Genomic DNA, 27,089 nt, shown 5'->3' on the forward strand with positions numbered 1-27,089 from the left:
GGTGAGTTGCTCGCTGCTCTCCGGTCTGTGCAGGAGTGCGCGCTGCTGCGGTGCGCCTCGACTTGCCCCTCCCATCCCTCTGCTTAAACTCTCCTCTGCGCTCACCAATAAAGCGCTTTTTGTCCAGGGAGTCAGCACTTGAGCGCATTCCTTGACGTGGAGGTTGGTGTTCCTCTCCAAGGATTTGATGAACACCGATCGTTCTAAGTTTAATGCGTTCACAGAAACTTTTTTGAAAGCACGCGTACAAAGAAAACAACAAGGTCTGGAGTTATATCGGCGAACTGCTCCGCTTGGATAAAGACACAAGCGCCACTGCGCTCACAACTTCACTTCTCCGAAGTTAAGGGTAAGAGTTTCCTGCTTTGACTAAAAAAAATAAGGATAAACACTTTATGCTTTTCGGCTTCAACGCGGGGTACAGAATCAAGGACTGTGCGTAAAAGGGTATGTTGACAGCTGGGTGACATTATCTTTAGGAACATCTTAATAGATTAACTGCACGTATTAACCTAATTAATTTAAGAACACAAACCAAACCTTCCGCCAGGTTTATGTCCCTTTTAAAATATAAGCCACCAACGACCAGTGCAGCTCATTTAAGATTTGTGTCCTGCATGACAGGAGAGAGCAACTCCTGAAACGAAAACTCACTAAAATAATCCAGAGACTCGCTATGATTCTGTTTTCTCAGCGGTGGGTAATAAACAAGTCATTGCATTTAATTCGCAGTGTATGAATGTAGTAACAGCACGTCTTTAGTATTTCTGTGATAAAGAAAATGCACACGCATCCCTGTAAAAAGCAAAAAAAATACACTGTAGTTCTTTGTTGTAAGGAGTTAACAACACAGCATGAACGCGCCACGGACTTATTGGATGTAACAGGTTTTATTGGCGATGCGGTCGCCACTAATGCTTCAGATCACCCAATACTGGCTATAAAACAAAGTTTGTCTGTAGTCGGGAAATGCGTAAAACGCGAGCGTGTGCGCGGAGCGAAAGGAGCCATCGGGGCGGTAATAAGGCGGCCTGGTGTTGGACCGCAGGACGCCGTGCAGCATGCAGGGGCCGAGCCGAGTGTCTAGACCGCACCGGGCCGTGTTCACCGCAGAGGACAGCTGTTTTTGGACCGACAGAGGGAAACGTCCCACAACAGAGAGTAAAAGAAAAAAGAAATGGTTTCAATACGCAGGACTCGCAGGGGTCAGATAATGAAAAGTCACTGCATTTAGTGTTTTGGCAGCTTGCGGTCAAGACCAGATTATCTAGACAACATCTCGACTAAATCTGGAGACAAGTAGATGGTAATATTGTGTTATATTAATGTATCTTAATGTAGACCACGCGTTTCTTGTATTATTTTATATTTTTCAGAAACTTTTCTGACAGTTAAGTGGATCACTGCTTTCCACTGCACTGACAAACACCACTGAACTGGGACTAAGTGGGCAAAGACATCAAACGCCAAGCCTGAGTATCAGCGATGAATGTGGTTTTAGCTCGCTTAGAACAAAAACAAACTGTGAGTAATTCATTAGACCAGGAAATAAACCCCATAAGATGGATGGTTGACAAGAAAATGTCTTAGCTTTGTCAAACAGTGTTGGTGGCCAACTTTCAATCATAAACAAGATTGATGGAACACTAACATTAAAAGATATTCATCAGCTTGCAACTCCTACCGTTTGTAAAATTACTCCATAACTTATTTATTATTAATATAATAAATTAAACTTCTGACTGTGACTGAAATGTGGACACGTTCCAAAGCCAGATTTAAAGGTTGAGCAGCTCAATTGTTTGATTTTTTAGCTGAAGGCGATGCAGTGAAGACAGATAAATTAAACACGTACAGGTACACACATAAATTAGAGAGATATCAGTTTTCTTCAGTAGAGTAAAGACCAATGAGGTCAAATTCCTGAAAGATTAAATCTCTAAATGACCTGCTCCACCGATAAACTAACGTTCAATAAAATGACATGACTCAACATGTTTAGACCAATCTCTGTTCTAAAAAGTAAAAGGTACGAGGAACTGTCAGTGCATCCGTTATTTCCAGATTATATAATTTTATCTTTCAATGTTAAACTTTCAGCCTCATTTGTTGTCCTGCCATAGAAGCCGTTTTTAAAACTTAGTTTTAACCTTACATTCATGTAAGTGTTTCTGCTCTGTTGCCAGGGTGATAAGCAGAAACATGATCAAACCAGTCCTTGTTTAAGACATAATCTCACTGTGTCAACACTGAATGAAATAGTGACATTTAATGGTTATTTATAATGTGAAGGAGCGCTGAAAGCTCCTAAGGGATACCCGGTAGCCCCAAGACCCAACAGGGGAAAAATAAGCTTTAAAAAAAAACATATAATAGTGTTTATATGCCTTCATTCAAGATGCTTAATTCATGTAACAACAGTCTTCTGACCACAATCCTTTATGAGCTTTCAGCCAGATTAGCATCTTTTACACAGCCCCCACAAACAGTTACGGAAAATCACATAATCTTTCCTGGGGGCGAAACAGGCAGCGTAAACTACTCCAATGGCCCCGCTATTAACCCCTACACCGGTGTAGTGCTTGTTTCCTCGCCATGTGTTTCCTCACAGAATGTCATTATGCTATAGGAGAAGCTACCGTGTCATTGACAGTATATAATGGTTGTAATTGGTTTATATTAGGCTACCAGACACAGTGGGGCAGCCACCGGAGGCCCATTAACCTGTGCTAACGTGGAAGACTTTCAGGCTACTATGTTGCACAGATTGTAACACTTACAGTACAAGAGAGCGGTTGTGGGCACAGCTTGACATGGTAAAGAATGCAGAAGTTTGCTAGTATAGTTATTTTCTATATGTGGAGCCATACAATAACAATACAGGGCCTCATTGCTTTCTGCTCCGGTGTTTCACTCTCTACACACAGCAGGCTGTTGTGTTTGCACAGTCACTTGTTTACGCTGACACACTTCTCACTGCTCAGAGGCTGAAAGAGGGTTTGAAGAAGTCTGAGAGGGTGAATGGTGTCTAGGATTAAAAGACAGAGACAGAAAAAGGGAATAAATGAGGCAAGGTGAAGCACTAACTGCATCTCTTCACCTGTTGAATGGTATAGCTTGTCCAAAATATTAGTACCATAACATATGGGGACACTTTGATGATAAAATGTGCAATTGTGCGTGTTGGTCTAAGCATTAAGTGAGACACACATGCATACTGGGTGGATTACCCCTTCCCCACAGGACATAGCTTACCCTTAAATGACTGTCTGTGGACGGGAAGCATGGCTAAGGCAAAGGAGCCCTCTGTCATAAAACCCAATTTAAACAATTAAGCACAGGCTTGCTGTCACACCACTGTGACAGTGATGTCGAAACCGCACTACCCATCCAGGATTTGGTTACCGACATTGTGTCAGCCTGTACTTTTATCTGTTTTTTTGTTGTTGGTTTTTTTTTTTTTTTTTACAAAATCAAGGGTGGCATTTCATTATCTGTGCCAAAGAGCTCGGGAGGAAAAGAGCACTGATGTCTAAATCTTCTGCTGACAAAAGTTTGTCAGCTATGAGTCTGCTGGACATTTTACAGGAGTTTATGAAGTGAGTGTATCTGTTGATTAACACGACACAGTTCTTTAAACTGAAGATTGCCCCTTTTCTTTCTCCAAACTGGCGGACAGTAGAGGATTTTCACATTATGCTTCATACTGTAGCACCACAGCTCCGTTTTACCACAATTAAGGGCAGCGCCTGAAGCATCCTGCGTTCTGCATCAGAGGGATTAGAGGGTTAAAAGTCAGGTGCTGAGGCGAGGAGGCCTGGGGAAGGGAGTAGAGGAGGTGGAGGTAGGAGAGGAGGACAAGAGTGGGGCACTCACACAGCAGGCAGAGAGAGGGGACTCGACAGGGTAGAAAGTTGGAATTAGTGTGTGAATGTGTTTTTCTCAAGGCCACGTGAAAGTGAGGTATCATCACAATTAGCAAGGAGTGTGTGTGTGAGTGTGAGTGTGAGTGAGAGAGAGAGAGAGAGAGAGAGAATCCAAGATGTACAAATCCTTCCTCCGTCAGAATTAAAGGCTTCAGCGTGCCCCTCCTCACAGCGGCATCAGGTGCTGCCCAGCGGGGGGCGGGGGGGGGGGGGGGGGGGGGGGGGGCGTTCCCTTGTTGACAACCGAAAGCCGGAGCCGCTCTCTCGAAGGAGGCATCTTAAATAAAACCTCGGCATCAAAGGCCTCAGCCTCACACTTCAATGCTGACCCGGCGGTATGCAGAGGCAAACCCCAGCTCGTACGGCTGCCAAGCTAAATTGAAGAAGAGCTTGCCGATGCAGCCAAATGATGCGTTCAGAAGAACCACTTCAAAACCTTGCATAAATATACACACACATGCAAAGGGATCTGAGGGCTTTGGAGCGCCCCAGCTTGAACACAAACCCCAAATAACTGCTGTGTTCACATCCACATACACACACATGCTCGCTGCAGTCAGATATGTTTGTCTGTTTTTTAGGGCAGATGACCTCCTGAAGCAAAGACAGCACTAAAGAAACTTTCTTTCCTTTCAAACTTCAACTATTTTTTAACCTTCTCACTTTGTTGGAAAATCCGCAAAAGGCTAAAAATCCCCCAAAATTCCTAAACCAACTCCAGTGCAGTATTGATAGATAGGAGTAGAGTGGGAGAGACACATGCAGAATGAGACAGAGAGAGGGAGGATGCTCATCCCAGAAAGCCACCACAAATTGCTGCATTTCAGTGGGCCCCTAGAAAAAGAGAAACAGCTCTTAATCTAAGGTTGTAATTACCTCTGGCCAACACCGAAATTAGGAAATGAGCCTTGAACCAGATCTTACTGGGCAAGAGCAAAGCCACAAAGGCGCACACACACACACACCTATAATGTTTGACCAAAACCAAAACAAGTAAAGACAGATCTCCCTTTGAGAGGAGGGTCAAATATTGAACACCTCGCTATTAATGACTGATGAAAATTAAACAAGCAAGTTCTGAGATGATCATTAACTATTCCTCCAAATATAGACTGAGTGACAAGACAGTAGAGTAAATTTATGAGGTCATACAGGGTGTGTGTGTGTGTGTGTGTGTGCCTATGAGTTTTTTGTGTGTCTGCTCATCGGGTCATGCAGTGTCCAAGAACTACATCATGTGTCTGAGAATGTACATCACAGAAAGTGGTGACATCCACACACACTCTCATGTAGGCACATCGTACTAACAAGCCAACACGTACGCACACAGCTGCTCATTCATTACATCAGTCCATGTTTGAGTTCTCTGGTCCCATTTTTCTGAATGGCTATTTCCGTTGTAGCCGGTGGACACAAATAGTCTTGTTATCTGCTGCTGTCCACACTGGGAGAGAGCCAGATGCAGCCTGAGACAGACTGATAGAGAAAAACCTGTGCGTGTATACGTGCAAATGCCTGCATGTGTATATCCGAGCACTGCAGCGTATCAGCCCGAATCTCAATCACTCAACGCCGCAATCAACAGCCAAGCGGTTGTGACAGTGCCACAAGTCACAGCTTGCCGCTGCAACATACGAGAAACAGAATATCATATGAAATGTCAAACGCAGCACACCTACAGCAAAACATCCAAAGTTTTTTGTTTTTTTTTCTCTGTTTATCCCACCCTTCTTCAGCAGGTTTATGGTTTACACTGATGTTTTGAGCTGTAATTTGTACAAATTGTTGGCAGTTTTAGATGATGCCACTACAAAGTGGTTCTAACATTAACGCCAGACTGCGCCGCTCTGTTCTGCTTTGGGAGAGATTAAACCAGATGGGGAAAGAGAAAGGGAGTGACACGGAGCGAGAAGGAGAAACAGCGCAGGCGAAGGGTGAGGCAATATTTATGTTTAACAGATGAGCAGAGAGGAAGAAAGAAAGAAAATTATAGTGGACAGAAAGGCTGAAAAGTATCAGTGCTCTAAAAAAAGAGAGTGAGGGAATGGCAGACGAAAATAGGCCCCTCAAAAGAGAATAAATATGAAAGTAGACCGATAATGGAAGAGAGATAATAAGAGGTACTGGCAGGTTAAAAGATACTACCATGTTTTGGCAGCGCGCAGTCTGCACAGATTAAAGACCAAATGTTTCGTGGAGCTATGTGGAAGAGGCAGCCTGAGCTATTACGGCATACCAAGGCAGAAATATTGTTGTCAACAAGTTTTGTCCTTTATAAAAGTGCTACAGTCATTCAAAATGCTAAGCGGTAAAGATAATTTGCATCTATTTTGAGTGTCGAGTTCCACTTTGAGAGCTAAATATTTACAGTGCAGTCAAAGGAGGGAGTCTAAGAGGGAGACACACTGACCTCGACAAACTGACCGCAGCAGGGTCAGCGCATTAGAGTCCCCACACTTAACAGCTACACACACACACAAGACGGTCACTCAGCCCCGCATGTATTCCTGTACACTCTAAACCGTTGCACTGTGCTGTCCGCCTGTTCAGATCAATGAAATGTATGCAAACAACCTAAAAAGACGTACTGAGCACACACACACAAAAAAACATGCACACGCCTTTTGTGCAGCAGTGCAAAATACTCACAAAGACAAACAAACACACGGATGCAGAGTGCAGCGAAGGCCTCGGGTCACAGAGCCAAACCAAGCCCAGGATTGTGACAGGTTATTTTCAGATGTAAACACTGCATTCTGTATGCGAGCCAGCTTGAGCCACAGGGCGACTAAAAACTAAACTGTTGTATGTAAAGTAGAGTGAAGTTTCAGGTGTTACACAATCAGGTTCGGCACGTGTTTTAGTAGTCATCCTTACCGCCAGAGATAGTTTGACTCAGAGCTTCGGTATATAAAATATGGCTGGAAAAACACAGCTTAGCGGAAACAAGACTGGAAGAGTGAGTCTAGTGTATTCAGTATGCATATGCGGATCGTTAACAGCGCGTGCGTGTGTATGTGTGTGTAGTATGGAAGCGTAAAAGTGAGAAATACTGTGTGCATCTCAGTTAATTATCTCAGAAACCATTTTATGGCCATGCCTTAAATCAATTAAATGAGAAACCGAGAAAGCCTGCCATTAGAAAGAAATGTGGGCGCTGCTCTTGGCCAAACGTCTCCCACTAATATAACATCTATCAAGTGGTCACTATGTGTTGGGGTTTTCCCCAAAACCAACTCACATTTATGATCCTATAACCACGCAAAAAAATACCAATCATACAAAGCTACAAGCATATGAATGCAGGCATAAACATACACACACTAATCGTTCTGGTAATGGATAACGAGACGGTAATTGTTATAAAACACACAAACAGTATAATCAAAACTGAGGAAAACAGGCGCAGATGTCCCTTTTTTTGAAAACACAAAAATGGAGATTGAAATTAATACCTTATATCTGCTGTAAATTTTAGCCATTGTTATATTACTTTTACACAAACAGGTTAAGCAGGTGTAACTAAATTAATCTTACAGATCATAACAGAAACCGTGCTATGAACACATTACAGCATATAGGGGTTTAAACAAGAAGTGATTGTCTCAGGTCACAACGCTTTACACACACACACACACACACACACACACACACAGATACACACACGCTCTCGGGACACGGCTGATGGGTTGATACCACAGGACAAGGAGCTGACAGAGTGGAGAGTGGTCGGCCTGCATTCTTCCTCTCCCCGCTCTGTCATTCTCTTGTGCTGCCACACGGCCTGCCAGTGCTCAGCACGCTCCCGCACACAGCTGGAATCCGACCAATTAACAGGAAAAAAACTTCCTGTTTTGCTTGTGGGCCATTAATAACGCATGGCAGAGGAACGGGTTCCAAATACGGGAAGAGAAGAGCAAGTCAGTAACATATTGCAACATATTTGGCTAAAAGGTGAAACTTTTGTGTTATTTCCAGGGAAAGAGGTCCTGAAACCAAGCTAAGTGGAACAAGGGTAGAGGAGGAAGCGTCTTCACTGGGTGAGTGAAGCATTAAATTAAATCTGACAGTTTTATTTGTAATCTGTGTAATTATGAATAATATGTGGCCACTTACCATAATACAAACAAACTGTGAACATCAGGAATAGTTTTTCATCAGACCTAATGCACGATATAAGCAGTGTCGTATGTTAGACACACATCATAATAACACACTCCTTTGAATATTTGCATCCAGAAACCCAAACCACACGCTGTTGGCGGTCCTTATTGTGTTAACCGTAACACCCTGCTTCCTCAGTAGAGTCCTTTCACACAACTCTGAGCCTCTTAACAAGACTGGCAGGAGAACAAGAGCTGCTCTCTTAACACACATACAGCATTTAATAGATACAGTGAGGCTGTGTAGGGTTACACACAGAGGGAAAAGGAAAAGAGAGAATAGTGGAAGTTTGGAGTTTACCATGCCTGTCTGGTTTCTGAAGTAACGGAAGTGGCTAGGAGATAGACATCTCAATAAATTTAACCCTGTGTTTGTCTATTGTTCATGTCAGGCTCATTGTTTGACCGATTTTCTCAAAAAATACACAAATTACACATTTCCTTGCAGAAAAAGAGAAGACAAATGGGAAAAAGGCATATGATATGTTTTTTTAAGAGACACATTCCCAGAACTTTACTTAAAAAATAAAAAACAGAATTAATGAGCATGTACATATAGATGGTCCATGCGTATTTAGTTATTGGCTGTCATTGCATCACTAGTGAAAAGCGCTGCTCTGATTCTCTATTCTACTTTCCAACCTGACCCCTCTCCTTCCATCCTACTTCATTCCTGTGTTGTGCTAGTTGCCAGTGAGCTGTGACAAGGACTGTGTGGGCTTGTAAAGACACACACAAACACACACACACACACAGGACTAGACTGTAGCCCTGGGCCTCTGGACGCACACTGCTACTCTCGCTAATTGCTTTACAACCTCTCCACCTCTCTCTGAGCGGCCCAGTCCTCCTTTAGGGAAAACAGAGAAGAAGAGAGGGCAGTGGCGCAAAGTTCTTCTTCTGCTGTTGACTTTTGGTTACAACACATGCGCACATTCCTCAGGTTAAGGAATTTGTGCATGGTGTGTCTGCTTGCATGCTGTAAATTATTTGCCATGAAGGCAATGCTTCACTGTCAATCTACACGCCGACTCTGTTTCTGCCTTAATCCTGGAGTTAAAACATCAAAGCTCATACACGCTGGCTTGAATTACAGCACACTCTGACATCCTGCGTGTGTCCGGAGTACTGACTACACATCTCTGCCCCACCTATAGGTGTGTATTTGATTATGTAGTAAAATACAAGAGTGTGCATGTGACATTTCTCTGAATTCAAACCAAATGTCTGGCTTTTAGCTGTCTGTGTTTCCCATTATCTCTGTGTGTTAAACTTCTTAACGTGAAGGTGAAAAACAACATTAACACAGCCTTTCCCATTCAGGTGTGTTGCTCATAAACACCCAATCACCATGGAAACTGTGCGTAATTTGTTATTAATGTTAATATTTCTACCGAAAATCAAACAGTGGAAGAGCAAACAAGGGTGTTGGATGATGTATGCATCTACTCCAACTCTACCGCACACATCATTGCCATCAGGACACACAGACACACACATCACAGGTGTGAGCAAACACACACAGGTGAACATTGTTCTAGGTAGAGCTCAGGAATCTACTGTACTCACTTAATGACGTGTTTGGAAGAATGTGTTGATTAGAGCAAACATACTGCTCTTTATTTAGACAAATTGCTGTCCGCTGCTACAATAACAAAGCATTATTCATTCCTTCTCTCCCCTCTCTCTCTCTCTCTCTCTACCTCTCTGTGGCAGTCTGTTGGGTCATCTCAGGTTCTCTATGACAGTGTAACTAATCCATAGGTCACATGTGGTCAGAGGCACGGACATACACACATCCTGTAAACTGAAAGCATATATCTAGGCTCCCTTAGAACGACACCAATGGACCGTCTCTCTGTTCTTAAGCAGGTGTCAGCATGAAGGCCTCTTTAAGGGGACCATACCAGTAGTTTGCATATTTTTTAGCCCATTTAACACAAATCATGTATACTTTACGTCACAGTTAATTATTCGGCTGTGTTTTTAGAAATTTGAATGTGTTTTTCCTACAATTCCAGGCATCCACTTTTTTTCTATTAATTTCCTTACAGTATGAAAATCAAGTCTGTGTTTTGTCAATCTTACATTAGGGCTGTGTGGTAATTCGGGTTAAGTGTAGGTTGATTTGCAAATACTGCACTGTGTTATCTTAATAATTTAACTTTGACAAAAACGTAATGGATAAACACGATTGTTAATTGATTTTCATCCTGTATGGAAATAAATTTAAACTAATGGCCGCCCAGGAATGGTTGGAGAAATATATCCACAAGTCTAAAACTGTATTGCATGCGTGCAATAATGGTCAAAGAAAATGTAAAGTTTGTTATTTGTGGTTAAGTAGCCAAAACTTGCAAACAACAGTGGAAATGTCCTTTAAAGTGGAGCACCATGTGGAATAAATGGCGGATCCTGACCAACAATATCAGCAGATCATCCTGCTAAATGCTTTTGACGTTAGAAGGATTTCATATTGTGTTGATTTGACGGGGTGAGGTGAGGATCGTTGAATTTAGAGGATTTAAGTAGTCTGCAGTCAGTGTACACTTGCACCCTGAAGCAAAAAAGGAGTTCTCACATCTTTGTTCCTCCACTTCTGTCACTACCTTCCTTCTCCTTCCTTTGCTCTCACCTTGTTTGTGCTGGAAATGAAGAACCTTCTTGTAGCGCACACCTGCTGCAGGCAAATTGTGGAGTTGAGGGTCACTGATGATGTCTTAATAGACTGTTGCTGACTGATGTCTGTACACTCACTAAGATAGTGGGGCTCACCTGTGTAATCAGTGGTTGGCACAGGTAGAGTATGCAGGTCAATGTGATAATCAAACTAGGGATTACAGACTGATGTTGGCTCACAGGATCCTGTCAGTTATCCGTGAAATTTTAGGATAACATCCAGAGGCATTGCTTGTAAGTCATGATACCAAATCCCACAACTTTTTAGATTGTAATATTTATGGATTTAACTGTTCGGCAAGGTTTTCCAACACCTCACCAAAAGTTGCACTGTGGTAGTAATTTTAACTTTAATAAACCAGCTAACAGTCATTGTTTCATGAGGTAAACTCAGGGCAACCAAGGCCATGGAGGAGAGGCATGTTAGTGTTGGGGGTGGGGGAACTGTACTGCCTGCCTGCTGGTTTGCCAGACAGCCTCCTCACCGCTGGCATGGTACCAACACAGGCAGCCGTTTCACAATAAATTCCTTTGTGACATCCTAATCAACACCATCTTGTGTGTGTGGCACATGTCTGAGGTGTTTTGTTTTTCTTCAAAAGGAAAAAGGCTGCGAGGCGGAATGACAAGAAAAATCACAAACGGTAACTCTTGGAGGTGTGTGTGTGTGTGTGGGGGGGTGTTATACAACGTCTTAAATGAAGGTTGCGGTACAGGAAGAAAATGAGGAAAATTCCACGTGCACCAGATTTACGGTACAGCTTCTAAATTACTTAATGCCACTGACAAGTGATTGATTTCAAAGCATGATTTCACACCATACTCCACTCATGACAACCACATAAATCAAGGCTGAGATAGAGCATATGAATAGTAGTTAAAACCAATAACTCATTTGTCAATCAGCCTGTCAATTAATAATTTGCTTCCTTCTCCTGCACTACATAGCTACCATTTTTCATGTTCTTTAGTGCCATCGTGTTGCTACTGGGGACAGCAAGATCACTTTAGAGCACTTAAGAGAACAACTAAAGCTCAAGAGGTCTGTCTGGAGGATGGAAATATGAACTTCTGTCATGCACTTAAACCTTCGTGGAGCTCCTTGAGATGAATATTCCTTTGTTTATCCTCTTGATTTTATGTTTTACAGAGAGAGATCGATAAATTGAGGCAAAGCTGCCGCATGGTTGAATGTAGAGACAGTAAAAGCTTTGTCCAAGTGTAACCACAGATGTGTGCCTCTTGACCTTCAAATATCTGCTCTAAGTCCAAATGAAAAACTGCCCTGTGCTAAGGAGGTGCGTGAAGAGCGTGTATTTTCTTTTCAAGTCAACACAACCTACATTTTAAGTTAAGTTTGTGTGCTGAAACACTACAAACAAGTTGATGTTTACCTGTCAGCACATAGTACGGCTCTAAGTTTCTGTTTACCGTCCCATCGCCCTAGCCTTGAGCTCTTACGGGGTCTTCAGTCTAATGAACACTTTGACAGCAACACAGTTGCCACGAGGCCCTGCAGGGCTGTTGGAAGGTGTAGAAGACGTGCCTTCATCAGATTCCTGTCATACTCTCACCAGCTACATGAACAAACCTGAGAGAAAAAGGTCAGCACAGGAACAGTGGGAGGACAGAGTGCAAGATTGACGGGGTGAATATAAGAATCTTTGTGTCATGTGTCAAACAACAGTGTCACTTGCTGCATTCTGCCATACACTGTGTTTCTGTGTGTGGCTCACTCGACAGAACTGCCGTCAGACTGTTCTGTCGAGACAAATTTGACTTCATGGAAGGATGTGGACATACTTTGATAAGTAACTAAAGTTTGTTCAAAGACTAAGTGGAAAGATGAGCCAGGTGCTCAGACAGCAGAGCAGACAAGACGGACAAGGCAGACGGATAATGCGCAAGTGTTGCCTCAGTGAGTGCGTGTGACAGTGTTTGTCTAACACAGAGAGACAGCCTGCCAGTCAGTCGGTCCTACAGTCAGTCAGTGTGCCTGCCTGATGCCTGACTCATACACAGCCTCTGATTTAGTTGAGCTCCAATTTGAACTCTTACACAGTGCTGTCGCAACAAAGAACAATGGAAAAAACAGTGTCAACATCAAGCATAAAAAAAATGTCATCCGTCGCTTTATCTTCTAATACAAAGAGAAGAATAGTAATAGCTTAAGTGTACGTAAATCAGTCATACTTATGTTGTAATTCAGGTTCACTCTTAACAATATTCTGATCTTGACGGAGCTTTTCATCATACATGATCGCACATGCAGTTCCTGAAAGCCTCACACCTTCTATTAAGTCAATTAAACAATGACATTAGAGGTATGCAGCAGCTTAAAAATCAGCATTCTGTGTTTCATATCAGTGAAAGATCATGGTGGCCAGGTTAAAACCAGCATTGCAGTCATGTTGGAGCTGGAAAAAATGTCAGTGAGTATGCAGAGTGTAGGAGTGTGCACATTACTCCTTGGCTTGTGGCTTACTGATAAAACTGGTCCATCCAGCCAGTAAGACACACAAGCACACACGCTACACAAACATTACCCTGTCCCTGCTCGAGGCTAGGATGTCTCATGTGCTTTTCAAAAAAAATGTCAGGAGGTCTTTTTGAACTGCCCTCTGTTGCCCCAGACCTGTTCGCTCTGGGTGCCCCTACCAGGAGCACAAAGCTCTGGACAACACTGTGTTCAGGGTCACTGGGCTAGACAGCACAATAAAGTTTTGATTTTGCGATGAGCCGTGGACAGGATATGAAGGCATGAGCCAAGGCCTGGACAGAATCCAGTTTTGTAACACTGGGATGTCGTATTTACTGTTTCCTGATAATGCAGTGCTTTTGGACACATCAGACTGTGACTTCTGCAATGTAGTGGTTTGCTGCTGTTTCTGACAGAAAAGAAAAGAGAGACAGTGAGTAAGTGCAGCGGAGAGGTGTTGTATTTTTATGCCACTCAGCCGTGACTGATTCAAGCAAAGATAGATGCAGTGGAGTAATGGGGTAATCTTTTTTAGGTCACCGACAGGCTGAGCAGGACGGGAGAGGTTGCTGGCACAACTACGGCAACTGATTTTTACAAAAGACGGCAAACTGGCAAAAGTTACAGATTCAAATGAAAACAGATGAAAGCCAAGGTTCCTCTTTATGTCTGTGTAATGTGAGAATCCCACGGTGGAGATCTCAGACAGACGTGTTTGTGTGTCCCTCAGAAAGGACTGTGACTGTGACCTGAATGACATTATGTCCCCAGAGGTCAGAAGGTAGCATGCGGTAATGAAAGACGTGTGTCAGTGATGAGACATCGCTCACTGGGCAAAACAAGAGGACACTGTGTGGGAACTGAGAGAAGGAGAGATGACCTACCTCAGCCAGAGTGTCTTGTGTCTCCCCCTCATGTGTGCCTTTATAAAAACAAAATCAAGTCTAGCATCTACAGCACCATCTGTCATATCCTTCAGCAATAAAACAAAAGGAAATGGTCCACATTTCCTTTTGGAACCTGAAGTGCCTGACCTCTATGCTCTAAAGCTCAGAGGAGGCAAAGCTAGACTGCAGGAGAGATCCAGTTCTGGTCTGGTTTGGCTGCCCGGCCGCCCACCTCTGCCTGCTTCCGGTCCCTACCCGCCTCTCTTGTCTGAGGCGAGAGTGAGCAAGCTGGAGCTTTGGCGCAGGTCGCATCATTTACTCTGACACACTCCAACGGTTTTGGATTTCATGTTGCCCTGCAGGAGCGGAGAAAGCACCTGTTGCAGAGACAAGGACCAGCAAGCTTCAGGTGTGTGTGTGTGTGTGTGTGTGTGTGTGTGTGTGTGTGTGTGTGTGTGTGTGTGTGTGTGTAACCAGAGCTGGGTGTGTGCCTGTGTCAAACAGTGCCTGTTATCTTTGTTGTCTGGGCTCCAGTTACAGAGGACACAGCAACACTGATCTGAACCTGACCTCTGACCTCAAGGAGTCTCTCTCACTGGTTCATGAGCTTTGTTGTCCTCTGGACTGATGCTATCTGATCAGATTAAATAGGCAGAGGAGTGGCTGTGTGCCTTTCAAGTTTCTTTTTTTAAATATTTTTTGTTAATATTTTACAATCAAACATTCTGCACTTCTATAGCATGTAAATGGAACGTAAAATGTAAATACTGACACGGATCAGTAAATAAAACATTGAGTTGCCCCGTATTGCTCCTATAATGCAGCAAATATACACTGTTTATGTGAGTTTTACTATTCCGCTAACCTCGCAGTCACCCCTGGACTGTATATTATGCCTTCTTTCAACTTCTCCAGCTGCAGGCTCTAATGGTAATGCTTCACACTGTCCTCATAAACAGGCTCGGTTAAAACCGTAAATCCCGAGATGAAAGGGACCACCTTTCACACCAATAATAAGACGCTTAGCAACTCATTTAGATATGCACAACGAAGGAAATAAAAAATGAGAGGAAAATGTGTAGAATGAGAGAGGGAGAGCGAAGGATAAGCAAAGGAAAGTGAACTGTGTTCCGTAACGAGGAAGCAGCCCGACAGGAGCCTGTTTGTTGGTTAAGTGGATGTTTGCGTTAATTAAAACAACAACCCATTGACATCAATCAGTGCTGGCAGAGCTGGCATACCATGGATGTGGCTGTTATGTGCTTTTCTTGTGGTCAGGCTGAAATCAGTTGGAAAGCTTTGTTTGTGCAGCACATTGTAAAACTACTATGTCCCCTAATCCCCCTTCACGCCACTACAAAGCATAGCAATGATATTGTGGCTTCAAGAGGCGCATGGATAATGACAGACATTGTAAAACTATCATCCTTCTTTCATTCCACATGTCATCCTCTCCGCTATCCTGTTGGCTTGACCGACCTTGATAAGTGCTGTGTTAGTAGAGCGCATTTTGGAATATCTTCTCTCTTTGCGTTTTAGCGAGGTTACTGCTGGCCTTACATATGTTTTATGCGGCTAAGCCTTGATCTTTGGACATTATATTATTTTGTTGTTGTCTTTTCACAGATACATGCATCTTAGAAGACTGGCATTTCAGTTCACTGGTATTGGTGCGATGATAATCGGCTGAAGACAGACAGATGCAGTACAGGCATAGGATTATTTTTAACATGACATAAATTATAAAAGAAAACATGGCTCTTTGATCCCTACATATTCTAATATAGTTTGCTCAACAGGTACAACCAGCACTGGAGCGCTACATTAGAATTAGCATCAGCTCATGCCATAAACAAATACTTCACAGCATTACATGCGTACCAGCAGGGTTGCATTAACATAGCTGACATTTTCAGATGCATAGTTGTGCTGCATGACTCTGCTGTCTCCACAGACGTGCTTTTTTTTTCCTTCTTCTTCTTCCCCATAGCTACCTCTTAGGTAATCTTTTCATCCCCATATTCATCCAGGATATTCTACACAACTCTTGTTCCTCCTTCCCAATTCTCTCTTAACCCCTTTGTCATGTTGACGGATAACCCCGCTCGATTGTTGATAACAGGGTCCAGCTGTGGCGTGGACGGTGCTGACAGTGGGAAGGGATGGGAACATGAGGAGTGGCTCTTTGTCTTCTCATTGTGTGAGGGTTAGAAAAGGTGGCAAAAATAGCGAGGGGAAAGAGGAGAGTCAGAGGACTCACAATAACATTCATCACCAGCCTTTCTCTGTGTACCTAAGTTATAGTTTACAACCAGTGTGCATTCGTGTCCCTGTGCTACTGTGGTAAATCTACGCGAGGAGTTGAGCAGTGAATTTTAGTAGTACACCCAAGTGAACTGAGCCCCCAGACCTGTTACACAGTAGATCATACTCTAATGCACATACCAAAAGCATTGTTCCTTTAGAAGATAAAGTCCCCGAAGAGAAGGGGCCTCTTTAATGGGAGTATGCACTCTGTAGTGTGCAGCCTTATCCCCTTACTGTGACTTGGCGTGGTGCCCCCCTGCAGTCTCTTGGCCAGCCAGCTGAATTATGCAAGTGCGCTGTGACCTGCGACTCCTCCACACACACACACACACACACCAACATTTTCTACCCCCTCTTGTACCATTCATTGCCCCGCAGTGTTGGCCTTCAACTCTGAAGATAAGAGCTCTTGACGCTCGGCCTGCCGGGACTTAATTGCTGAAGCCCACTTCACCCTCCCGAAGCCAGGCCTTATCCACCTCTTCACCCCGGTGCCCCCGCTGACAGAAACCTGCTTTTGTCTTCACTGTTCCCTTGCTTAAAAAAAGAAGAAAAAGTGGGATAAGAAATTTGTTGAGGGAGAGGAAAAAAAAAAAACAACTTTTCTTCCCTTCGCCTCTCCTCATCGCCTCGTTAATGTTTCTTTTCAAGGGGCTGACCATGTATTTTGCTTTGTGTTGCGCAAAGACATTCCCATGCTCTTTTCTTTGTGTTTTCTCCTTACTGTTTCTGGCCCTCGGGTGATTCCGCATATTCATCAGCCAACACATTTTATTCTAATACAAGCCACAAACCTAGACTCGAGCAAAATGAAAACACAGATGTAAGAACAATAGTTAAAGAACAGATCTGGTCACAAAGATGTCTTTACTTCCATTCATATAAGCAGGACCATCCTTCATCCAATCTATCGTCTGTTTATAAACCCTGAAAAACTTCCTGTTAGTCTCTAAATGCCAATCCAATGACACACACAAGTGCACTTTTTCAAGCTCAGCTGCTGGCTGTCTCAGGAATGTCTCAACAAGTGCGCAGGGGAGAGAAAAGGAAATTACAACTCAAGAAAGGAGGAGCGAGGGAAGATGGGAGGGGGCATTCCTTGTGCAGGATGACAAGCCTGTCTTTCTACTACCTCTCTCTCTCTCTTTCTCTGGGCCCTCCACCTCCACTCACTTCAAAACACTTGAAGTTACAGACGCACAGTCAGGAGTCACTCAGCACAATGGTATACTGCGGATCCATACTGTCGTGACGCCGCTTATCTTACACGCTGATATGACCTGCACAAGTCACTTGCGTCCAAACAGAAAGACAACAGAAGAATCTAAACTATCAAGCTATAGTTTATCTGTGATCTGGCATTATTCACAGAACCCCTCCCCATCCACCCCCAACACAGTTTCTCCTCCACTGGGTTATCAGATGTGCCTGGCTTGGTTTGGAATGAGGCACATTCAAATAAACATTCTGCCCCGGGGAGCTACGGTAGAATCACCATGTTGAGTTTCTAAGAAAAATATTCTCATTTTTTATCTGCATAGCTCGCACTCCTCTCATGACTGCCTTTATGTTGTTGTATATTCTGGCTCTGGACCTTTATACCCGTTTCGGGCCCTCATATACTGTACTAAAGCCTTCTATCTCCGGAATGGAATGAGATTGGATTTTTGGAAGACTTCAGACGCATATGATACCTCTCTCACACAAACAGTAAAGTGCATGCAGTGTTTGTTCTGAACAGTCGCCCTTTAATATAAAGTGCACTGTCTTTGACACGTAAACACATGTTGTATCCTACACTGCAACTGAAATGCTGTGATGATATAAAAAACTGAAGCCATCCGCATATGTTCTAGTTTTTACTTAATTCTGCCTTTCCTCTCCGTCCTTCTGTTTATCTTCCCAAATCCTTTTGTTTTCCCTTATTCTGTACACACACGCAGCACGGCAGCCACACTTTCTTTTCTTTCTTTTCCCTCTTCCATCTGCAACTCCATCATTTCTGAGCCCTGTAATGAAACCTGCATTTTCCTACTATTTAAAACCATTCTGGCTGTCCATGGAACTTGTGGCTGTAGTTATTATTGATTACCGCCATTAAAATTTTTATTTCCAACAGGAGCATATAAAATGTTCTTGCTTTGGACTTATTGCAAGCCACTGAGACATGAACCAAAAATCCTCTCTGTACATGTAATTACGCACCTGTTTAAATGAATTCCCTCAAGCACTGTGTGTAAATTATGGGATAACTGCAACCCTTCACCTTTGCTGCCCATTCAGCTGTAGCCAACAGCAAACTATGGCCATCAGATGTTATCGCCATTTTCTGGACAAGAGTTTCCACAAACATTTTCAGTACTTTTCTGCATGGCTGGCAAAGTTTAGGTAGTGTTTCTGTGCTGTTAGCAGGTGCCTGAAAACTAGTTAGATGCTTTGTTCAATCAAGCCTTGAGGTTTGGGCCAATTTATTAGCGTTTGGCTGCACACAACAACATTTCGACCCTGTCTGAAAGAATCATCCAGATAATAAGAGTAACATATTGGCAGTAGGGTTCAAGCGCATGCCAATGTAACTTTTAGTCTATACACAGGAGAAAGAAAAACAAGAGATCAGGGAGTCTTTCCAAGAAGGGTGCAATTTCAAGGAGGAGTGGAAAGAAAAGTATGTTGAAAGTGAAGGAAAATAAATGCCATAGCTGTGGCGTGATGAGATGATACTGACCCTTCCTCTGCCTCTCCGCTGCGCTGCAAAAACCCTTGATCTCTTCTCCAAGTTCTGACATTCAAGGCAGGCGATTTTTTTGCGTAAAGAAAATGTTTCATTGAACAGTCAGAGTGAGCGGAAAGAGAAGTAAATGAAGTTTAAAAAGGAGAAATTATTTACATTGGAAGCAGCTCTGATGCTACTGTAACAAGCACTTGGTTTAAATGAAATATTTTTTATTTACACACGACAGACAACCCTGTTTTCAGAGGTGGCACTGATACCTATGGGCAAATTAAACAATGCTATAGCAACATGCAAATTATTTTGTGTTTCCTTGACCAAACACAGACACTATGGGATGCTTCAGTGTATTAGGTAAAAGAGTTAACCAAACATCATTTTATTTTAAAATTAGAATAAAACAGAGAGATTATGTTTGTCAATTAAATTGTGCTTCTACAGACATATCTGGGTATATAAAGGCTGACAAGATGCATAGTTTGTAAGAAAAATATATTTATGCTGTAACTTCAGAGGAAAAGTACATAGTTCCAAGAAAGAAAAGGAAATGAGGAAAATAAAACGTCCAAAGCAATTTCTTTGACGTTTCTTGTGTGATGGGCAACGACCCTAGGTAAGCAGTGTGAGAACAGAATGTTCTGTGTGTGCTCCATCAGTGTAAAACTGTAAGTCACACATACGTGGCTACTCATTCAGGTATTTGTGCAGTGCAGACAACAACAACTGCACCATATAAGGCTCTAAAATATGCTCCCTCGAGCATTCAAGTCGACCAAGTACTTGTGGGTGTCATAAATATTCTCTCTTACAGAAAGCGAAGTTTGGAGATATCAGCCACTGTCCTCACCCCCATACAATACACTTAAATCACGGCATTAATAACAGTAATTGAAGGACACTAGGGGAATTGTGAGTGTATTGTATAAATCAGGCTTTGGAGTCTCTGGTTAAGGATTCAACACAACACAAAAATGGTTTTCTATTGACTCACTGAGAGTGAAAAAAGAGAAGACAAAAGCTGTCTAAAAAGGAGAAGTTGCCCCCCCCCCCCCCCCCAAGGCCATCTTACTCAATAGCAGAGGATAATAAGCTTCCACACAGACTCTTGTCAACAACTAGTTTCTTCTTCATCTCCCCTGATTCCTCTCCCCCTCACCTCCATCATCTCTTCCCTCCTTTTCAGCCCTTTTATGTGCAGTGTTGATGCTCTACTGGGGTGTTTGTTTTGTGAGGCTTGGGCTCAGGTGAAATGGGTTTAAATCACAGAAACTTATCTTCCTGATGATCTGCTTTCTTCAGTCTCTGTATATTTGACAGTATTAGGGATACTGGCAAGTAGCACTGGCCGTCAGTCTGCGTAATGACAACACATAAAGTTATTTACGTCTATGGTCAGGGATCAGCTCCAGGCTATCAGTGAATGGAGCTCCTCTCCAAGTTAAAACGCCACAAAGTAAATCATCCACAGATGTGTGGCCACGTGCAGCATGGCAAACATACAGACACACAAAGCGGTACAAACGGTAAAGTTATATGAAACAGGAGAGTTTAGAGCACTGTTTATGATGAATCATTCAGAGGGCGTATGTGAAGCTTTTCACTGTCTCAGTGGCTCTTGAAGGACTGAAAAACATATAAAGTTTGATACATCATCTCAGAAACAGAAAACAACTTGAATCTGTTCATTGCCACTGTGTGTCTGTGTGTTTCATAGGCTATGGAGTCTTTCATAAACATGGGGAGAACAGTTAACTGTGTCCCCACTACAACCACAGAGTGTGTGCAGCACCGTAAACAGTGGTGGGTGGGCGGCTTAGACACAAATACAAACCCTTTTGTTTACAAACACCAACACACATATAAACATATATAAATGAGTGGTTGTGCGTGTGCACATGCACACACAGACATCTAAAGGAACATTAGAGAACGAAACAATGGATTTGGCATCCCACAGTACTATCTATTACACAGATCATTGTGGGGAGAATGTGGCACTCCTTTAGAAAAGTGTGGCAGGACGCCACTGTGTCAACTTTTCTCTGAGTAGAACAGAAAGCTCCCTCTGAAGCCTGAGGTCATAGCTATAGCCCTATTGTTTGAGAGACCTTGTGACAAAAGACTGCCTTTGATCATTGGCTATGCATAGTTAAAGCTCTGATAATAATCTCAGTCTGTGAAACACATTACAGAACTACATACTGAATCAATAGCTGACCTATGCCAGTCTGGAAACTAGTTTACATAGAGAAAAAACTTATTTTGTAAAAGAAATTCAACATTGTGCCATATATGTTAAACACTTGTTGGTGCAACATCTGGATGCTCTTTATCTGACAGAAGCCAGGAATATTATGTACACAAATGTTGTATCCCATTGAGTAGGCATTTACCGTATACTGTATATTCCTCTAAATGCATATACAGGTCACTGACGGTGTATGTCTTCTCTTGTTTTAGGCTGAGCAGGGAGAGAGAAAGAGTCTGCACCATGAAGGTCTTTCTCACTCCTCTGATGCCCTTCCTGCTCTTTCTCATCCTTCCTGATGGCACCTTATCCAGCGACTGCCCAAGGGACTGCTCCTGTTCCACGCCAGAATCTATCCTGTGTTTCCAGAGACGCTCTTCTACCATTCCCCAGGGAGTTCCCCCAGCCACAAAAAGCCTCTACCTCTTTGCCAATGGCATTGAGGGCTTGTCCACTGAGGACTTTGATGGTCTACAGAACCTGGAAATGCTAGACCTCAGTCAAAACAAACTGACCGAACTTCCTGATAGGGTGTTTGAACCTCTGACCTCTTTGAGAAACCTGGATTTGTCATCCAACCAAATCACTCACATTTCAGAGCAATGCTTCCAAGGTATGGCACTGCTTGAGCGCCTTTATTTGTATAGTAATCACATTGAGACCATCCATCCTGCAGCATTTAAAGGCTTGGAGCACCTGCTGGAGCTCAAATTACAGGGCAACCAGTTGACATCTTTGCCTACACTCTCCATGCCTCAACTGCTGCTGCTGGACCTTCGCTTTAATGTCTTACCCACTTTGGGCCCTTCAGACCTCCAAACCCCAAATCTGGAGTCACTCAAATTGGGTGGGGTGGGGCTCACAAGCCTGAATAAGGAGCTCATAGGTAGTCTGATGAACCTCCATGAACTGGACATCTCGGAAAACCAACTGGAGTCCTTTCCCCCAGTGCTGAAAGAGACCCAGGGGCTGATTCATCTCAGCCTGGCTGGGAACCCAATGGGTCCTCTTACAGTCCAGGACCTGCAGAACCTTGGGGAGCTGCAGGAGTTGGACATTAGCAGCCTCAGTCTCCAAGGCCTCCCTGAAGAGTTTCCCCAGCTCTTCCCCCACCTTAGAAAGCTCACAGTGGCAGAGAACCCCTTCAACTGCCTCTGCAACATAGCCTGGTTCCCAAGGTGGCTGAGAGCCCAAAGCATCACCCTGGAGAGAACAGAGGAGACCCGCTGCCATTTCCCACCTATCAATGCTGGAAAGGTATTGGAGAGACTGGAGCACAGAGATTTTGGCTGTCCGACCACAACAACAGTCACTACTAGTACTGTCAAAACTACTACTACCCTGCCTGTTCCTGTCACTACACTCCCAAGTACGACAAGAGCTATTGCAGTCCCGAGGGCCAGTGACAACCCCACAGACAAAGATGATGACTACCTCCTGCCCCCTGTCCCTGCATCCCCCAGCATGGGCCCAGATGAGGAGCAGCATCTCTGCCCCTCTCACACCTGCCTGCATGGGGGCACATGTCGTTTGGACCAGCATGGCCAGGTAGAGTGTACCTGTCCACATGGTACCTCTGGCATGTATTGTGAAGTCCAAAACCATCACCCACCTTCACCACCTGAAGCTGAAATCCCCATGGCAACTGTCACTGCAGATGCACCAGACATCAGCTCACGTCAAGCAACCTCAACCTCAATCCTACTGGACCTCCACCGCTACATTGAATTGCGGCCTTATATCCGTGGAATCCGCCTTACCTACCGCAATCTCTCCGGGCCAGACCGCAGGCCGATCCAACTCAGCCTGCCAGCATCCTACCCAGAGTATAGACTTAGAGGCCTGAAGCCCAACTCCACCTACACTGTGTGTGCCAGTCCACTAGGTGCCCCTAGTGGCACAGACACTGTCTGCACTGAGGCCCGTACAGCCGATGAAAAGAACGTCAGCGTCACAGGAGCACAAATTGAGGACAAGAGGCTGACCACTATGCTGGTGCCTGCAATTGCCATCTTGCTACTGCTGGTGGTGATAGCAACAGCAGTGGGAGTGGTATGCTATCTCCGTAGGAAGAGGGCTAAGGGCCACCTGGACCTAGAATGTGAGCCCTCGCAGCTAGAGTTGGATGGAGTAAAGACTGGTTTGGACAATGGGGCACTGCCTCAAAAACAGCCCCAGCTTATGATCTCTGAACCTGCTGTTCAAAATGGCAATCTGGAATATGAGGTGTTGCTACTACAGGACCACTGTACATCAAATAAAAATGTGTCTTCACACAAGCCTTCCTACTTTTGACATCTGACTCAGTACTACTCGGACCTAAAGAAAGATTTTAATTCCTCAGCTTTGTTCTTCCCACTGGTGAAATACAGAGACCGGCAACTGCCGCTGTAAGAGTGGAGGAAAGAGCATCAGTCAGCCAACCAGCAAAGGAGATACTGGTTATAACTTGGACTTAATGTCCTCCATTTGTCTAAGTAGACATTAAACATGTTTGAACTTTAAAAAGCATTGAAAGTGCCTCTACTCCATTTACATGCTTCATACTGCTTCAACAATATTTCTTCACTCACACTGCTGGATTGACAACCACTCCCATGTTATCAGCAGCAGGTCAAAGGCCAAATGATGCTGACAAATGGTGTGTGGCTGAAATTTAGGGTCAAGGGACATACTGACCTTTATCTGTTCATAAGGGAGTGTGTGCTGAAATGGGGTTGTGCTACCTTTTCCCATCACAACAGCCTAACTAAACACTATCATCAACTGTTTTCGCTACAGGTTGTAACTCCTCAGTACTACCCCAAAGGGATCAGTGCTTGCTGTGAATGGCCTTTAAGACACTAAATGAAGTTGTGCAGAGAAAATTGCTGATGCTTGTATTTCTTTATTTGGCTCTAAAACTCATGATTTTTTTGTTTTGTATGTATGTCTTTTATACTTGTGTAATTTTTTTTATTGTGCAACATTGTGACTGTTAACAGCCCTCTAAACCTTCCACCCCCACCTCTTGTGACCAACAGACAAAAAAGCAGATTAAAATCTTTGAAGATTAAAACTCGTTTGGTACCAGCAAAGTCAATCAAAGAGCTTTGCCCCCAGAATGTCAGACAGTCTAAGTAGATGTGAGTCTGGACAGACTCAAGGCTAAATCCCCCTTCTCCATTCTGAAGCCCTCAGCCTGCTTCACCATCACAAAGGAAGAAGGTGGGCAGTATTACAAAAAGGTACAGAGGAAAACAGTTGACCGAACCCCTCTGTTTCAGCACTGTACTAATTTTAACCAGTTTAGAGCCTCAATTACTGTAAACACATATATGACTACATCACAGCATGAGAGAGCTTCAGAGACTTTATTTATTGTTTATTTTCCCTGTAAGGGAAACTATTTTATCCCTCAGCCACAATTCACATAGAACATACTACATTGCCTGACCCACAACAAGCAAAGCAAATACTGGTTGTGTATTGTGTTTCCCTTGAATAAAAATAGCCTTGCTAGGGGTAACGCAGTGCACAATTTCTCCTTGGCAAAGAGGGTCCAAGTTTTGCTCACTTACACCTAACTAGACTATGAAAAGCCCAGACGCACAGCACAGCATATTCATAATGTTGATACTGTTGTGAAGAGGACAATGAAACTTGTAAAGTGGGAGATCCACTGGAAGGTTTTTATGTAAAATACAGAGTGCTGAGATCCAAATCTGTGACTATGGGGCAAAGAAGGACTCAAAGTAACCTTTTGTGTGAATGAATGTGTGTGTGTGTGTGTGTGTGTGTGTGTGTGTGTGTGTGTGTGTGTGTGTGTGTAGATCTGTCAGCATCAGTGATAATGCAAGTACGTGTTCTGTCTTGTGCAAAAACCTGCAGATATCAGTTACCCCCTCTATGTGCCCACATGCCTAGGAGTACATTAAGCACCCAATACCTCTACCTATATACAAAAACACACCAAAGACACATCTGTGAATTTCTGTAAAGTTACCCACAGTATTTCCAGCTCACAATTAACAGTTCCATGCAAACAAAATGTTTTGAGATCCCACACAAAAAAAAAAAACAAATAAGCAATGCAACTGGAATATTTGTCTGTAAAATAGTATACATTGAAGATAAAAAAAGTATTTTCGATGAGATTGTTATTTTTTCCCTGTTTATTTTGGGAAGCTCCTTGTTGTCATTCATTGTTTTGTTTTTTTAATTCTGTGAACTATTTGTACAAACAGAAAAAAAGTGATATTATCATTAAATGAATATCCAAAAATATAACTGGGCAAGTTATCTTTTTTGTTGTTCCCACCCTTTGCTTGCAAGAGGAAGGATTAGATTGACAGTGTTTGTCATTAACTTCTTCTCTTTTAAATCATCACTCGACGGGGTGAGGGGAGAGATCACAGGAGAGGGAGTCCGGGAAAGAGAATGAGAAGCGAACATAGGTACAAGTGCAGGTATAATTATGCCGCATATTGAACTCATCCATTCAGTAGTCTATTTGTGTTTGTGTGCATTTTTGCAAAGTAGCCGAGCCTCTTAAAAGAGTGTGTCTACACTGATATTAATGCCTTACTTTTTCTCCCTCTTTCACATCTTTGCAGAATAATAAAAACAGTTAAATCATCCAGGTCACTTAAACAATTTCCAAGGTGATTAATAAGCAAATGTGTAAGTGTTATATAAAAGTATTAGATTCTCTTTGCTGCATCCAACAGTGAACCACCACCCAAAACACAATTTTACAAGACTGTTTAATGTGTGTTTTCAGTGAACAAGAGGTCTTGGAATTCTTCCTTAACAGCAGTGAGCTGGAGGCAAAATGGAAATAAAGATTATGATTGAAAACACTCAGGTTAAGGTAGTAAGTGGATTTAACCATTACTCATAGGTTTAAGTCTAAGCATTGTTTGCAAACCCACACAATAAACAGGCTGACCACCCGTGAGTTTTATAGGTCGGATGCTGGTAGGGAATTGATACAGCATGCACCCCCATGCCCACAAACAAACACACACATATACTGGCCCAAGAACATACCTGGGAGCTGTTGTGCAAGATCCCACACTAAAAACACAAACACATAAAACAGCACCACTCCTGTCATGGAGGCTCATTATATCAATTTGCTCTAAGAGAACAAACTTCCTGGTTAAATAACAGGAGATATAATGCACCTCTTGGAAGTCAATAGGCTTTAACTTATTAGTCCTTCCACTTGTCATGTTTCCCTTTTTTGAATGTTCATTAACATAAAGTTATATAGGGGTTTAATGTCTTTTAGCCAAAAAAAAAAAAAAGTTATGATGGAGAAGACAATGGATGGGGCTAAATTGTGAGCATATGTCTGCATACTGGAGTGGCTCCAGGTAAAAAGACAGATGATGTCAGATAAGAATAATGCCTGCAGCAAAAAGAATGCATGCATGTTTCTGTCCCTCTCTCTGGCTAGGCATCTGTAAATGTTCATGTATGTCAATAACAACAGGAGTGGGAGAAAACAGTGAGAATATATACAGTACCAGTCAAAAGTCTGGACACACTTTCTCATTCAAGTGAATGGGAAGGTGTGTCCAAACTTTTGACTGGTACTGTATATGTGTATGTGTGTGTGTGTGTGTGTGTGTGTTTCTCTCCTTTCCTTCCATAAAACAGTCCCTCTTTTCTTCCCTAGGCTT

General features: G+C 43.1%; 2 protein-coding genes across 4 annotated transcripts in view; one reads left to right on the forward strand and one right to left on the reverse strand.

Annotated features, from left to right (window-relative positions):
• LOC122966427 (mitochondrial import inner membrane translocase subunit tim16-like) overlaps nucleotides 1-27,089 on the reverse strand; it is a 115,893-nt gene that overhangs the window by 36,152 nt on the left and 52,652 nt on the right. The gene's annotated exons all lie outside the window — the stretch shown is intronic.
• On the forward strand, nucleotides 95-25,594 carry vasnb (vasorin b). Of its 2 annotated transcripts, XM_044330642.1 has the most exons (3): nucleotides 95-349; nucleotides 7,905-7,966; nucleotides 21,633-25,594. In XM_044330642.1, the coding sequence occupies exon 3, from the start codon at nucleotides 21,664-21,666 to the stop codon at nucleotides 23,713-23,715; it is 2,052 nt and encodes a 683-aa protein (XP_044186577.1). In that variant the 5' UTR covers nucleotides 95-349; nucleotides 7,905-7,966; nucleotides 21,633-21,663; the 3' UTR covers nucleotides 23,716-25,594. The 2 variants fall into 2 exon arrangements, with proteins under 2 accessions (XP_044186577.1, XP_044186578.1); XM_044330643.1 differs by lacking the exon at nucleotides 7,905-7,966.

This window comes from Thunnus albacares, chromosome 17, assembly GCF_914725855.1.
Source record: "Thunnus albacares chromosome 17, fThuAlb1.1, whole genome shotgun sequence".
Classification (NCBI taxonomy): Eukaryota; Metazoa; Chordata; class Actinopteri; order Scombriformes; family Scombridae; genus Thunnus; species Thunnus albacares.